Source organism: Trematomus bernacchii, unplaced genomic scaffold (assembly GCF_902827165.1).
Source record: "Trematomus bernacchii unplaced genomic scaffold, fTreBer1.1, whole genome shotgun sequence".
Classification (NCBI taxonomy): Eukaryota; Metazoa; Chordata; class Actinopteri; order Perciformes; family Nototheniidae; genus Trematomus; species Trematomus bernacchii.
In genome coordinates this window covers 2,375,099-2,391,554 of record NW_022987910.1, presented here as the reverse complement: position 1 = coordinate 2,391,554, position 16,456 = coordinate 2,375,099, and the positions used below count along the sequence as shown (strand labels likewise).

Below are 16,456 nucleotides of genomic sequence, written 5' to 3'. Positions count from 1 at the left end.
GATGTTTTATTCATGTTAGTCATTACTTTTAATACTAGTTGAACATTACATTTTTACATTTGTATGTTTAAAAAAAAATGTTTCTAGTTATTGTGCTTTTTATCATGTTTTTAATTATTGTTTTATTATTGTACTCCCATTGTGTTATTTATTATTGTAGTTATTGCTTGTACAGCATTTTGGTCAACTGAAGGTTGTTTTAAATGTGATATATACAGGATATAGCTATATTATTGCACATATTTTAAAACATCAGACAAAAAGGTGTATCTGCCCCCTCATGGTGCTAATCAGTATGTGTGTTTGCTAAACAGAGATACAAACAGAACATGAGTGAACAGTCAAAACAATTTTTATCAACTTTATTGTTATGGGACCTTGTTTACATAGTGTTTCAGAGTAGACATGTAATAACATCTGAATAAAATGAAATGATAGAAAATGCCTTCAACAGCATATCAACAACCGGAAGAATAACTTACTGGACATACATATTAAGACATTAAGAAATGTGTCATTTTTTTTTTTTTGGAGGACCGCAGCTGACGAGAGGGGGTGTAGGGCTGAAAGAGGTCAGAGACGTATGCAGGGGCTAGGGAGTGGAGAGATGTGTAGGTTAGCAGGAGGAGTTTGTACTGGATGCGTGACTTGACCGGGAGCCAGTGAAGGTGGAGGAGGATGGGGGTGATGTGTTGCCAGGGCTTGGTGCGGGTGAGGAGCCTGGCTGCAGAGTTCTGGACGTACTGGAGCCTGTCCAGGGCTTTGCAGGTGACCCCGAACAGAACTCCATTGCAGTAGTCCAGGCGTGAGGAGATGAAGGTATGTATTAATGTTTCTGCAACGGGGTCGGGGAGAGAGGGCCGGAGTCTGGAGATGTTTCGAAGGTGAAAAAAAGCAGTTTTGACAGTAGACCTGATGTGGGAGTTGAAGGTGAGGCTAGAGTCCAGAGTGACGCCCAGGCTGGATGGAGCAGCCATCGACGGTGAGGAGCAGATCTCCAACCTCCCGGAGCAGTGTTTTTTGGGGCCACAACCATGAGCTCTGTTTTGTTTTTGTTGAATTTCAGTAGGTTTGTTGACATCCAGGTTTGGATGTTGCGGAGGCAGTTGACTAGTGACAGCTGGGATGATGGATTGGTACTGATGTAGAGTTGGGTGTCGTCGGCATAGGAGTGGAAGTTGAGACCATGTTGGCGGAGTATTTCACAGAGGGGGAGCATGTAGGTGTTAAATAGAAGGTAGTCTGGAGGGGGCTTCACCGTGTGTCATCAGAGCTGTCAGAGTCGCAGTCAGAAGACTCATCTGAAAGACTTTGCAAGAAGCTGATGGTCTCTGCTCCAGTCAAAAGCTGCAGATAGCATCGTCTAGCATGAGTCTTCATTTCTCCGATGTCGTGCTGCTTTTTCCTAAACATGCTCTGGAGACCTTTCATCCCGTCTTCGCTCAGGCCCAATGGTGAATCTTAAATGTATAAGATAAAGACAATATGAGTTACTTCATCACCTATCACTGATGTGTAAAGTCATGCAAAGTAAAAATGTAATATATACTGTACTTTGCAGGCAGGACATCTTTTTCAGGGAATCACTGCGGGTTGAAAGGACCTTCCAGTGTTGGTTCATTTCTGTGACGAGAATCTTCTTCTCCTCCTGTAGTCTCTTCACTGCCATGACAAGGTCGAATGCTCTTCTCTTTGTCCTGAGGTCGAAAGAGTCTGGAAAGCATTTATGAGAAAACATGAATGAATGTGTATGAAAGATCAACATTCAAAGAATCTATGAAGTCTTAAATAGATTTATATATCAGACATGAAGGTTTTCCACATTTGCTGTGAGCATTCAGCAGACTGGTGTACTTACCACTGTTTGGTAGCTGCCATGGCCAAGCTTTCTCCACAGACAGAATGGCTTCGAGGCACAGCGCTTCTGTGCTTGGAACCATTGAGTTGTATTTCTCAACTGTGGCTGTCAGGACCCCTTTCTCATCCCTGATCTTGCGGCGGATCCGGGAACGACCTTTGTTGCTGTCTGTGTCTTTGTAGAGACGCTGCGAACATCTCTTGACACTTACTGTCAGCATTTCGATCTTGCTGGCCAAGGCAGCAGCATCCCTTGGGTTGTTTGTTGTTGCTTTTTAGAGGAAATAGGTGTATTAAGCACAGTAATTCACAATAACAGTGACATTTGATCAAATGTTTTAATATTATTTTATTACATATGCTTCATGAAAAATAAGTAATGCAAATGTCAATAGAGGGTTATCACTAATTCTGAAGATTTAAAATAAATTGATAAATCATGACTACAAAAAAGTTGAAAAACGTCATTAAGATTGTCCTCACTTTCTGCCCACTCATTCACATCTCTGATCCAGTCTTCCAGCTGCTTTTCAGTCACTGCCAACTCAGCGTTCATGGACTCCAGGTTCTGCAATTGCTTTTCCAGAGCTTTTGTGGTCTACAAACGTCAAACAATTAAAGACAAATAAATACAGAAATCTACATTTAGGCTGCAGCCACAAATAATTCTTCTAAAACTATGTTATTACCTTCAGATATCTGCGGGACAGTGAGGTGGCCAAGTTGCTGACTTTTTGCTGATTCCAGCGCATGGCCATCAGCGTCAGCATGTCTGTACGTCCTGCAAAAGAGAATATCACATTATTACTATTCCTCTTACTTCTTATACTGTAACTGGGGTTTATACTATATTGCCATCCTAAATGGTGTTCTATGGTCATAACCGTCAATGAGCTTTTATGAGTTTGTGTTGTTGGTGTAATTTGTTAGTGTAATCTGTGCCTTTCTGAACATTTTTTGAAAACTGACAGTAAAGGTTCTATCGTAACTCACCTGCTTTTGACATGTGTTTTGTGGTCACTGCTATCCGAGAGAGGAAGGCATTGACCTGTTCCACCTCCTCCCCTAGGGTTAGTCCAGCCCCCTCTTGATATGCCCCACTCCATTTCACCTGTTTAAAATATATTCAAAAGTACGACTCGTTACAACTTGTCACTATTCACAAGGAGGTTTTTACATAAAGTGATTGTGTCACATGGTAACAATTCCTTACTTCACATTTGAAGTCATGCACTTTGGCATGAAACACTGAGAGAAAGGGCTTCATGTCGAGAAGATGCTGGAGCTCTGGACAGCTTTTTGTGATTCTCTGGAGGTAGGGCCAATATTTGCAGGTCACATCCATGCAAAAGAACATACTACTGGCCAGCTTTTTCTGTAGGTACAGGGGATAAGCAAAGATTTCTCCCCTGTACATATTGAGAGCACAGAGGAGCACTCCATGTCGACAGACGGCAAGCTCTAGTCCCTCCTCATCCAGCTTGCCGGCTGATTTTTGGGAGGTCTCTCTGGCTGCCGACCACTGTCCTCCACAAACACCTCTTCCGGAGACCTAATATATAAAAATGTATTGATGAAAATGGTGCAAAGACTAACCTAACCAAACCCTTCATTAGGATATTATATTATACATAATTAGAGTCTGCAATATTACATGTTTGGTTGTGGTGTGTATATAGTCCACAAATCTTGAGACGTCTTCATCCCTGGCTATAAAGACACCGTCAAAGATGGCCTGTTCCTCAGATCTAAATAAATCAAAGGAGCAATGTATGACATCTCAGATTATTGATTGATTGATTGGTTCACATCAAGATAGTTTTGTTTCGTTATTTGTTCAAATACTGTGACATTATATATTTTCTATAGTACCTAGCTGCATTCTTGAAACGGTAATGCTTGCGGTTTCCATCCACGGAAACTGCAAGCATATCAGGGCTACACGCAGGACAGGTGAAGGGCTCCTCCTTGCACATGATGTCGACCTCATAACGCACAGCCTCCCACTCAAAGAAACTTTTGATGAAGCTGTCAGTTGAGATCTTCCCAGTCTATAACAAAATAAGGACATCAACAGATAATGTCAAAAATAAATTATAAATTATAAGGACACAGCTTACAATTTGTACAATACAAATAGATCAAAAAGGACAAGTAACTTCAATACTCACACGGCCGAAGCGCAACGTTCGCTGATCGAGCATCCTTAAATGCCTGAAAGGATAGTCCAGGTGCAGCCATTTTCATTTCTTCAAATGAGAAGAAAACATCTGTGGCATAAATGGTGGCGAAGTGAAGGGTAGCTGGCCAGTAGTCACTCCGAAGAAGGTCGTCAACCCCAGTCGTCCATGTCGCAGCGCATGCTTCACAAGCCAACTCTGGCATGCTTAGCTCATGTCGTCCTTGAAAAACAGACAAGGTGTTTTTAATACATTTGGTATTCTTTACTCAATACCCATGTTAAGGTTTAATAGACAAGCTATCCCACATGTCTTTGAGAAGGGTTGGATATTATCAAGAAGAAACTTCAATAACATCTATCTTAAGAAACAAGACAAACATTCTTCCCATTCTTACCATTCATTGGGATCACAGTCACAGTCTTTCCTGGCTTGAGGCTCAATGACTCTGATGCACAACCACAGATTTTGTCCGGGATCTCCACAGGTACAAACCGCACTGGAAAAAAATTCAAATGGGAATTAAAAATAATTTGTCTCTTTTGAAAAATACTACATTGTTATGTGACATATTTAGGATTTAACTTTACATCAGAACATTAAAAAGAGACTTAAGCACACTGCTGGGAATTAACACAGAGATGTTGAGGAAGCTCACATTTTCAAAATGAAATTCTCAACAAGTCCAGCAAGAAAATGTACATTCACAAACCAGAACTTACCACAGGAGCAAAGGGCCATATTTAGTACATGTGTTGTTGGGGCCAATGGCTGGAAGTAACCTGCAGTAGTAGCATCTCTGTTGTGGAGGGGGTGTCTGGAGTGCATGCTGACATCACAGTCAGCACAGAAGAAGGGATGTGGTCGGCAATCCCGGCACCGGACAACAGACGTTTTGCCCCAACACTGTTGGCAAATGTGTGTTCCCACATTTGCTTGGGCCACTACGGTGTTAACTAGATGTGGTCTCGCTGCCCTCCAGCTCTCTGAAAAAAAACTTTTTCGAGTGCTCCAGTTGGTCGATGCCAGCAGAGAAGCACTTGGGGTTTGTGCTACCACCTCATCTCCTGTAGTATCGCTCAGAGACTGCTGGAGATCTCGTAGAAACCCCTCTGTTAAAACGGTACAATAAAGTCCAAAGCACAATGATTAGTTTTCTTTAAAACATACTGGATGGAGTGGTTTTGAAAGCTGTAACTACTGTGTTTTTAATTCTAGCAAATTATGAAGTTTAGAAATGAAGTACGTATCACATAAAGATACAAGTATGAATATGTGTTTCGGGCTAACCAGACCAAATGAAGTACATACCAACAGTCTCTGGAGCGATAACTGGAGCAAAGATCAGATCACAGTCAGGAGCAGCAACGGGGGGATCAGTGTTACGACTGCAGCCAGCTGTATCAGAAAAAACATTTATTTTATACCATTAAATTGTACTACTTTTCCCTTACCAAGAGTTATGTTTTCATTCATTTCATATACTCAAGTGCCTAGAAATATATATCTTATACTGACCCTGATTTGAGACATTCCGGGTTGAACGTGGTCTTGCAAAGATCAAGTTTCCCTCACTGTCTCTCTTCTTCCAGCACATCATTGACACTGCTGGCACTGTTGCTGCTGCTGCTACTGCTGCTGTTGTTGCCGCTTCCAAGTGGAAGCAGCAACAACAGCAGCAGTAGCAGTACAAAGCAAATCATCAGCACTCCGTAGGTCATCCCTTAACTCTTTCTGCTCAACCAGCTCATCTGCGCTTCTCAGGAGATCCTCAAGATCAGAATCACTCATTATAGTGAAGAGACACAGACAGAGACACAGAAGAAAGACTGACAACAGAGTTAGACAGAGAAATAAATAGAGAGATAGGAAGAGACTATCAAGTACAACACAGCAAGGACAGTTTAACAAGACAGACTTGGCTCTTAAAAGTGCCTTTGGGTTGTTTGGAGTTTGGAAAAACAAAGGGTTGTTTTTTGGAGAACAAATTGCAGGATCTGTTGAGAGAAAACAACATAATTTAGAAACTCAAAAATAAAATAACAATGCCAGTGTAATTGTTGTTGTTTACAATTTTCTACTTGGCTAATAACCAATTAATGCTTACTACTGTTGTCATTAAAGGTATTTTCACACCATCGCACAGCAAAATCACTGCCACCAGTCATTTAAATAAGTAATTTGTACAAAAATTATAAAAGTATTATTACTATTAATACTAAAAACACATGTATACAAAGTATTATTAATAGATTTACGATTCGAAAATTATAAAAGCAGAGTAGACATGTGGAGATTATCCGGCTGAACAAAACGTGATCCGTCTCTGAGCTAGCTAGCTAGCTCAGGCGAGTTCATTTGTTATATTTAGGTAATACCCTAGTAGAGTGGAGATTATCCGGCTGAACAAAACGTGATCCGTCTCTTAAATGTGTGTCAACCACAGACCTTATTTCGAGCTATTTTCCAAAATTCTATGGAGAAATTGCAGTGTGTGTTCTAGCTAGCTAGCTAGCAAGCTAGCTCAGGCGAGTTCATTTGTTATATTTAGGTAATACCCTATATTATTTAGTTACTATACCCCTCAGAAAGGTGCCAGAAGCAACATTGGCGCCGATTAGATTATTATTATTATTATTATTATTATTATTCGTGGCTAAGTTTATTTCCTATAACTATGTGTTACCCATGCTCTTACCTTGATTCTGAAGAACTGCGACTCTCTTATCCAGGTTTGGTCACGTAAAGTGCAAAGGTATGCCGTCTTTACGACGGTACCTGAGGATTGTGGGTAATGTAATCGCAAAGCGGACAGAAGTCGTAACAACAATAGCTGGGGATTGTGGGTAGTGTAGTGTCTTCGGCCATCCAAAACTCAAAAGTCGTCACAACAATAGCTGGGGATTGTGGGTAGTGTAGTCTCTTTGGCGCTCCACATTTCAGAGAAAACAAGTTGTCTCAGAATTGTAGGGGAAAAACACAAAAGCATTGTACACAATTTAAACCTATCAATGTCGTTTAATTAACAAAGGTAATCTGGTGTTTTTGAGTGGATGAGTAATGGAGATATCACTGTCAAATCAATCGACAGTAAGGAGAATACTTACTTCCGGGTGTACAATTCTCCGTTATCCAATGGGAATGGACGCTCACATTGCCTTTAACAGCTGCCGACACAAACGAATGCCGTGCTTCCCTAAGCGTCAAATACCGACGCCGATGGGAATACATTGCAATCAGTTGAAAGCTCTTTGCATCCGTTTATGACGCTGATGGAAACTCGGCGCGTCACAACTGGACGCCACGGAATTCTGACCAAGCGTCGCTCCTGGACGCGTTGGGAGTGAGAGTGTGTTGCAAAAACACCCATTTCCACCCAAATGGCCTCAGAGGTGGAGTTGTTTTTGCTAAACCTCTCTAAAAAGGTCAAATTTCACTTGTTTTGCATCAATCTTGATACAGGGTACTTATTATATGTTGTACTTTGGATTCCTAAAGCTTTTAGTCTACTAACCCATCATCCAAGGGTAGTTTTCACTATAAGTAAAAAAGAATATTTGGACGGACACTATAATTTACAGTTCTTTACTATGTTCAATCTGAATTTTCTTTAAAATAAAAAACATCTATATTGATTCTGACTTTTCTACATCCAACTCACAGGTTTATCATTACTTTGAGAAAAAAGATTATTAATTTTCCCCTTTTAGAAGTGTAGTTATGGTCATTTGTTCTGGACATGTCATTTTCAAGCCGGTTAAAACAGGTTAAAACAGGTTAAAACATTTTCTATCAGAGGACACCGCAAAGGCTTACAAGCAATGGCAGACCTGTGTGATGTATTTTAGCTTCAAACAATATATAAATTAACAATATGTAATGTATTGATATATAAACTTATGCTGTTAACTCAATCTGCTTGTTGACATATTGCATATCAAATGGTTGTTCAGTGAAGTATTGTGTTCAGTGCAGGTGATGTCCTTTGAGACATCCTTGTAATGAACGCCTTCAAAAATTAATTAACTAGACTAATCTTCTTCATCAAATAAAAACGTAAAGAGAGAGAGAAGAAGAAAGGTGACATGGGATTTGGATCTTATCTTATGTGACATGAAACCATTTGTGTCACCTCTGAAGCTTGTTAAAGTGAAATATAAGGGAGAAGGTGAAGAGGGAAGTGCAGGCATGGAGATGATTGATAAAATGAGCAAGTGAAGAAAAGGAGGTGCAGTGGAGGCGGATGTTGTGGGTTGTGTGGGAGGACATCAAATGTACAGGAAAACTGTTTGGGTGTTGGTTGTAATAATAGCTATTCAGAGGATGCCGTGCTGAGAGAGAGGCAAGGTATAGAATTATGTTTGACAACCACAGGTGCAGAGCATGTCAAAGGAACAGTGACAGCAGAATAGATGAGTGAAACACAGAGTGGAAGAAACAGCGAGGGGGGTTGGAACAGTTGGATGGAGTAGGATTGAGAGAGAGGAGGGAGGAGAAAAGAAATGACAGTTTTGCTTGAAGCAGGATACCTGTATTCTCCTGTTCTCTCCTCTTTCTTTCTTTAAACTCTATTTTGCAACCGCTTTAAGGTTTATCCGACCTTCAATTCAACCTCTTCGGACCCCCATGTTCTTCCAAACTTGCTATCCAACCTCTCAACCTTGCCGTGCTTATTCTCTCAGAGTTCGTTTGCTTGATCGACGAGGTAATTACCAGGAAGTGTATAAGGATCCCACCTGAGAGGCTCAGTGCATGTGTGTGTGTAGAGTGTGTGATCCAATGCAATTATAAGGGATTAAGATGTTTATCAAACTGCTGTTGTAAACCTTGAGGACAGACTCTCACACACACAAACACACACACGGAATAACCCGCAGTGAAACACAAATACCCAGAAATAGATGCATAGAAGTGCTGGCTCTGATCGCAACGTAATTTGTGATTTTAAGATTGCTTGGATGTAGGAGAAGGACTTTCTTTACTTTGGTTTGATTATGATCCTGCATCAGTTTTGCAACAGTTCCAACAAAACAAAAAAAACCTGCAAACAGCTAAGATGTAAAAAACCTAAATTAGCCATTGACATCAATAAAAGTTCATGATTTAAATTAATAGGTTTTGAATGTGTATTTACTTGATATCAAGCAGCTGCTGGATACAATGGAATACGTGAAAATGTAGGCACCATCCCTGTGCTGGATTATGAATTGTTGCGGTTAATAATGCTTTCTTACTATTGATAGCATAAGGATGCTCATCAGTGGGCAGAATGCTGCCTATGTGTCTTTGATGTGTTTGTGATTAACACTGATCTGAAGATAAAAAAGTGCATTAAGTGTACAAACACTATTGGCGCACACACACACAGTGTAGCGTAGACGGCCTCTCTCTCACTGTTCTACTATCTATTATAATGATCATGGTCACTGTGGATTTTTATATGGAGGCACTTCATTTTTTTTGTATCATCAAAAAGGGTCAGTATCATCAAAAAGGGTCAGTAAAAAGTGAAATACCATTACAGTTGGTATAAATAAAAAGGATAAAATCATACGTATTGTGAACAGTGAAGGCTGATCTTTGTTTAATGACAGGACTAAAAATCTTAGATTTTGTTAACAAAACTCTTACATTTAGGAGGTGTTTTACTGTTTTGTGCTCAGCTAAGCATGAGTGAATATGCGCTACATTATAGGGTGTCTATAGCTACAGTAATGTTAAATGTTCCCAGGTTGTACTGTGACGGATGACCTCCTGTCCCCGCCAAATGAAAACACGAACACGGGGCTGTAATCACATCTATAAATGCAATTGAAAATCCATAACATTTTACTCTTACCGCCAGAACAATCAATGTCGAGCTCACACCTTTGGTCTGCGTTATAAAACAGGTCTGTTGCTGTACGTAACAGGACAATAGTCCGGGGCCAATAAAGCGAGAAACAATATTTGTCTGCGAAGCGGGTTAAACTTGGACAGATTATAAACTGGGAGAATAACAGGAGAGGACAGAGATAAAAGAGGGAATAAAGCAGAGAGAAAGTACTGAGAAGGTGATAAAGCTGAGAATAGTGGTGAGCAATCAACATCATTTGATGAAAGCGAAAGTCAGGGGAGGGTGTAAGTTGAAAAGTCAAGAAGATGATAGAGCATTAGACTTAGGAACACATCAGAGGGAGGCATTACAGAATAAAGATCACACACTTAAGAAAAGAGAACGAATGTCACACTAAATGGAAATAACACAACATCATGTTGTTTGAGGGTAGGATCTTTTAGTTTGTTATTACAGTGACACAAGCTGTTTGAATGCTCTGTATGAGCTTTGAATTATGTACAAGGAGTCTCCAAACAACATCTGAGAATACAATTATGATAACATCCTCACTTGGGCACAAGAGCTTGTTAAGAGACAGTTATAAAAGTAGTTGTCGTTGTTGAGTACTTGAATAGTGACTGGGTGGAACTGGAATTGCAGAAAAAATTGAATTAGTCAGACCTTGATATAGAACTCCTTTGCCCCAAAGTGTCACTGTCTGTACACAATCATCAAATGTTGTTAGGCTATCATGGGCATAGTGTTGCTGGAATTGATTGGGGAGTGCAAATACACTCTGAATTTACATCAGTTGGATTTGGCTCAACAATGTTACACTGAAACGAATGTGGATGAATAACTTTCTGCTGCAATGCAGTCCTCATCTCAGGCTGTAGGCAAAAAGAACAATAACCTCAGCTTACCAAAAAACTTGTCTGCGAGTCTATGTGAACACGTTGTTTTGTGGTTATGCGTCCATGTTTGTTTGTGTGAAAATGCACATTTGTGCGTACCCAACTAAACAGTTCCTCCGGCTGTTGTGCTACACTGAAAGAAACACTATTCAGGAGATTAAACAGAGTCTTTAATGTCTCAGCAAGACGCAACACAAACACACTCAGACAATGAGATAGAGATATCAGTAGTAACAGAGATAAATACACACACACACTCCCAAAATAAAAATGCCCAGCTATTGAAAGTTAATACAGCATAGCATATTGTCCTGTTGGATGACTGGGATGCTTCCAAAGGCACTTGTCACTTATTTTGTTTGCAACCTTATGAAACCTTGTATATCCAGTGTAGCAATAGGGATATATTCAAAACGTTTTTTTTCTTTACCGTATTCCATATTTGAAGGGATAAAATATGTATTGTTACAAAAAGCACTTTTCACAGCAGACATTTTGACTTGTCACAGCAGGAACTGCACAGGTGAAATTAGTATGGATGAAGGCTCAATTCCAAGTTGTAAGCCCTACAAGTGAGGAAACATGCCGAATGGCAGCAGGGCTCTGGAACCGAAACACTTGAAAAAACTGTGTTTTCCTGCTTAGAAATAGATCATAAAACCCACAAGCTACCTGCTGAGCCGCAAACAGCTGACAGACACAGTTTGGGGCTAGCTGGTGAATATATAATTTCGCAGCCTTATATTTTTCTCATGACCTCGTTATCGTTAATACCAGACCAGAGCTAAGGAAGAGCAAATATTGGAATTACATTTATCAGGTAGACAATCACAACTCCAAATGAATGGTTGAATGGTTGCTTTGTTACAGCTAATTTGTAAATAGGCAACTGTTTGCTTACAATATTGTACCATTAACCCAAATGGTGATAGCAATGTCATATCTTGTTTTGACTCTAGAAAATCATCAAACCAAGGTTTTAGCTTAATTGGCAAACAGCATTAGGCGCGTTCAGACCAAGTACTTTTCCCACAGTAGTTCATGAGAACTTTAGTTCATGAGAGTTCTTTTAGTTCTGATGAACTAAAGCATATCGCGTTCACACCAAAATGAGTTCCTGGGGGTGGATTAGGCAAATGAGCCGCTGACGTCACTTATTGTTCTTCTGCTTTGGGTTTACTGGCAGGCCGCAAACAACTTCACGGCGAGCACAGTAGGTGGCGGTATGCACCTTAAAGTTGCAATTCGCCAAAAAACCGAGAGAAGAAGAAGAAAAACTTCCGCTTCCGCTGTATGCTTCTGTTTACCTTCCGACCTCAGACACGGTATGGAGTTGACGTTTTGGTGCTCGTGTTATACAGCTTCGTAACTGAGTTATTTAAGCCAATAACTCAGCCACAAATAAAAATACAGATCGACCATTCAAATGCAATAGAAATGCTGAGTCGGAGGCGAAGGCGGTTAAGAAGCCTTAACAAAAGGATTGGACCACGAAAAGCACACACTATGGACATGTTTTCGCCGTAGGACAGCTGAGCATGATGACCGTTATCACACCCAAAGAACAGCAATGGTACGTTCATTAAATCACATTAATACTATCTAATGTAGGATTTATGGAGTTATGTAGGGCTAATTTGTGTCTTTGTATGTATTCCAGATATGCGAATACTACAGAACGCGTCGTGTCCCGCGCTCTCTCTGGGTGAACAATAGAACCTCGGCCTGGTGGGAGAAGGTGGTGCACTGCCAACGTACACCAATGTGCAGTGGATCAAAGTGGATCTTTTCAACTCCTCTGTATTCGCCTGGAAGCAACGTTGGGGAGACGCAACCTAAAAAAATCGCCACGGGGCAAGACACGCGCACAGCCCTTGAGGCATCTGAACAGCATGGAAATTGTAAATTGACAATAAAGCTGATCTTTTGTACAGTGCATTTGGTTCTCTCTTTTATTTACCACAGTCAACAGACATAATTACAATAGTGCAGACACATCTTAGTGCAAAGATGAAATGTCAGTATCAAAACAGTACTTATACTGTATATTTGTATATTAATATGAGTATATTATGTTAAATGTGTGTTAAAGACAATGGGATGAGGTTGAAAGCTCTTTAAAAAGCTTTTGTGTACCATCTTTACTGTGATAAATACATACATGTTAAGCATACACACCTGAAGAACTACGTTACACACACACACAGGTTAGTCTGTGTACCGCTGCACTGCTGCTGGTTTAAACAAAGACAATCATGATGCTAGTGCCGTGCATGTAGGTTCTCTTTTATTTATCAGCAGCAGATCAATAAGTGTCAGTAGTATCAAAACAATATAATAACAGTGGCAATATATATATATATATATATATATAATAACAATAGGTAAGCTCAGCAGCAGACACACCTTAGTGCAAAATTAGGTGTCAGTATTAATAACAGTGGCATATATATATAATCACAATAATACAAAATTAACTCTCCCAGGTGTAGGCAATTTGGGGTGAAGTGTCTTGCCCAGGGACACAACGACATCCTGACTGCAGTGGGGTTTGAACCTGTGCTCCCCTGATCCGAACACCAACGCACCACACCACTGCACCACACGCCTCCCAACAAGTCATTGTACAGTTTATCAACGACAAGTTTTTCTTAATTTTTGTATTGAAGGCCTGTTGGATTTAATCAGCTCGCTTAGCACTGCCAGAAGCCCAGCCTGAAAGGTATTTTGTTGCTCCACCTCGATTCCTGGGCCTTGTGTGAATGCAGCAGCCGTTCGTCGTGCATCTCCTTGGCACGCAGGTCCTCATTCTCCTTGCTGACCATGGCACGGCGGTCCATCGCCATTATGGTGTCAAGGAAGCTGTCATCGCGTGCCCACTTTCCTAAGGTGAAATATGCAAGATACAAGATCAGTTTAATCGCAACAACGAGACAACATTGTCCAAATACCGGAAGGGGAGCAGCCCATAACAGAGAGCCCCCCACGTCAGAGTCATCACTGTGGGCGATCTCCACCTCTGAGTCTGTCTCTGCAGGCACACAACAGGAGGAACACGGGGAACACCTTTGATTTGACTATTAACATTTTAAATGGTGAAGGCACTAGCAATTGGGGGATGGAGGGCTCTCAGGACATGATAGGGAGGCGTGTCGCGCAGTGGATAAGTGCATTGGTGTTCGGATCAGGGGAGCACAGATTCAAACCCCACTGCAGTCAGCATGTCGTTGTGTCCCTGAGACACTTCACCCCAAAGTGCTCCTGTGGGGATTGCCCACAGTATTGAGTATGTAAGCTTTGGATAAAAGCGTCTAACAAGTGACATGTAATGATTCAAAAAGCTTTTGGCGGCCATATTGAATAACAAACCAATGTGGTTTACTTGTTATCCACAGTTTAGCTGCTAAATGTTTTTTAGCAATGCTTTTCTTTGTGCTCCCACATATCTAAATGTATAAAGTGTGTTTTCACCTCCGTTCCCTCCTGTTTGCTGCAGTATGGCAGCAGCGGTCAGGATGGGATCCTCTGTGATCAGATAGTAGTCCTGATGGTGTCCGCTGACCGGGCGCAGGGTGTGGAGCTGCCTACTCTCAGCGGGGGGGAACTGAACGTGGAAACTGTGTTTCTCTGAGGGATCCTCCATGTAGTCTGAGAAGCCTTCTGAGGAGTCAAAGGTCAAACTATTTAGGATAATACTATGACAAGGAACAATGTTTAGGCAGTAAATAGAATTTCAATTACATTTCTACTTAAATGTGCAAAAATATTAGAACATCAGTCTTTGTGGCATGCAGGTAATCAACTGTTTAAGCTTTTACCATTAACATGTAGAATGAATGTTGCAAATTACTTGAAATTATAGCAACTACAATGTATTGTTAGAGGTAAGAATACAGAGGTAGCATTATGTCCAGCTAGCATGCTAATTGCTAACGTTATATTATCGTTTTATCCCGGAGGGGAAAACTAGTTTCTAATCCTGAGAGAAACACCTCGCCTGAAACACACGATTAGTGCCATGAGTTAGTGAAGCAAATTACAGAACATTGCACACTTATTCACAAGTCAAAACGTGTTCATAGCGGGCACGGCTGAGAATAGCTAGCTAGCTAGATGTTGTTAGCCAGCTTGGACCTAACGTTAGCAAGTTCTAGCATGGCTAGCTCGATCTACTGAGCAAATAAAAGTACATCTAAGACCAGTATTGTGCAGATTAAAACAGTGCAGTGCATGTATTTTATTTTACCTTCGTAGTCGTCCCGACATGACTTTGCCAGGTCTGCTAACTTTGCTGAGCCACGGAAACTGCATTCAGTAGAAGCTTCTGCCGTGCCGAAGCGAGCAAATACAATGGCCGCTTCCAAAAAAAAAGTTCAGAGTCAAACGGGCGTGGTTTGCATTCCGCACAGCCAATCAGACGTACAAACTACTTTCTCCCACGACAGTCCCTGCTCTCTAGCAGGGACTGAAAAGCGGGTCTGACGAACTAATTTGAGCTACTTTAGTTCCTGGGGCTTTTTGGTGTGAACGCAAATATATCGTAGTTCTGATGAACTATTGTGGGAAAAGTACACCAAAGTACTCCGGTGTGAACGCACCTAATGTAAAGAAGAGATGCATACTGTTGTAAAATCAAGTAACAAATACCAACTGTTGAGACTTTACCTTCAGGCCTTTCTCATCAAAGTTATTTTGAAGTTCCACAGTAAAAAACAACAACTGATGGGTGAATTCCATGTAGCTGCTTTAGTTTCAGACCCCTGATTTTTTTCATGCTGGCTTACCATCATGGTTTACCAGGAGACTGAAAAGAACAGAGACATTTCTGATGTCATAAGTAACACCTGTGCTTTCCATGCCGTGAAAAGTCACACTGTCTGTTGTGAAAAACCTATTCATGCATCTTACAACACTGTGTGTGCAAATGAGTGAATATTTTCTTGTAGTGTAAGTGAGAAAATGATATTGTGTTATGCATTTACATAATGTGTCTACACTCATTTGTGTGTGCGTGTGCGTGCGTGTGTGCGTGTGCGTGTGCGTGTGCGTGTGTTTAGTTTCAGTGGCCATGTGAGTGTTGTTTTCTTTCATGTTCTTTTCATGACAGGAATTGCCTATCAGCCTCCACAGAGGGACCTCTGTGTCCCGCACATGGATGCTTGCCCACTGCAGGCCTGGCATAGGCAGGCAATGGAAAGGAGGAAGAGGGAGTACGAGAGAAAGGAAGAGAGAGAGATGGGGGGGGGGGGAACGAAGAAAATGTATCTGACATTAAGGTAGGGACAGAAAATCATTTCTCATGGCTTGTTTCCAGCCAGGTCGTTTTACAGGCTACTTATATGGACTTGGCACAATGGCATTGAGCAAAAGACGGAGAACAGATGGAGAAGGAAATGGAGTAGCCAGAACAATCTGAGGAAATAAGAAACAATGAAAATGAAAGGGAGATGGAGGCTGGCATTGAGAAGTGGCTCGCAATCAGTGGAGCTGCAGGAAACCGTTTTTATCACCAGTCTTTTGGCTGTCAATGGTAGAGAGCCTATTAAGGTCCATTAGTAACCACAGCCCTTAAGTTGTTTTTGCTTCTTACAGTGAACTCACTATGGGGGCACAACGGTTGGTTTAAATGTGTTTTACACAATGACCAACACTGTAATTGTTCTGGTCAGGACTCAAAGTCTAGTGGC

At 41.1% G+C, this 16,456-nt stretch overlaps 2 protein-coding genes across 2 annotated transcripts; both read right to left on the bottom strand.

Annotated features, from left to right (window-relative positions):
- Positions 1-1,230: 1,230 nt before the first annotated feature.
- LOC117470536 lies at positions 1,231-4,398 on the bottom strand. The gene is made up of 10 exons (XM_034115343.1): positions 4,029-4,398; positions 3,730-3,908; positions 3,512-3,605; positions 3,071-3,409; positions 2,851-2,968; positions 2,547-2,638; positions 2,341-2,455; positions 1,859-2,128; positions 1,555-1,713; positions 1,231-1,460 (listed from the first exon to the last, which is right to left on the bottom strand). Exons 1-10 carry the CDS (start codon positions 4,059-4,061, stop codon positions 1,255-1,257), a joined length of 1,605 nt encoding a protein of 534 aa, XP_033971234.1. The 5' UTR covers positions 4,062-4,398; the 3' UTR covers positions 1,231-1,254.
- On the bottom strand, positions 4,245-6,762 carry LOC117470553. Its single transcript, XM_034115374.1, has 6 exons — positions 6,736-6,762; positions 5,556-6,034; positions 5,349-5,435; positions 4,760-5,149; positions 4,418-4,536; positions 4,245-4,259 (listed from the first exon to the last, which is right to left on the bottom strand). The coding sequence occupies exons 2-6, from the start codon at positions 5,635-5,637 to the stop codon at positions 4,245-4,247; spliced, it is 693 nt and encodes a 230-aa protein (XP_033971265.1). The 5' UTR covers positions 5,638-6,034; positions 6,736-6,762.
- Positions 6,763-16,456: the final 9,694 nt, after the last annotated feature.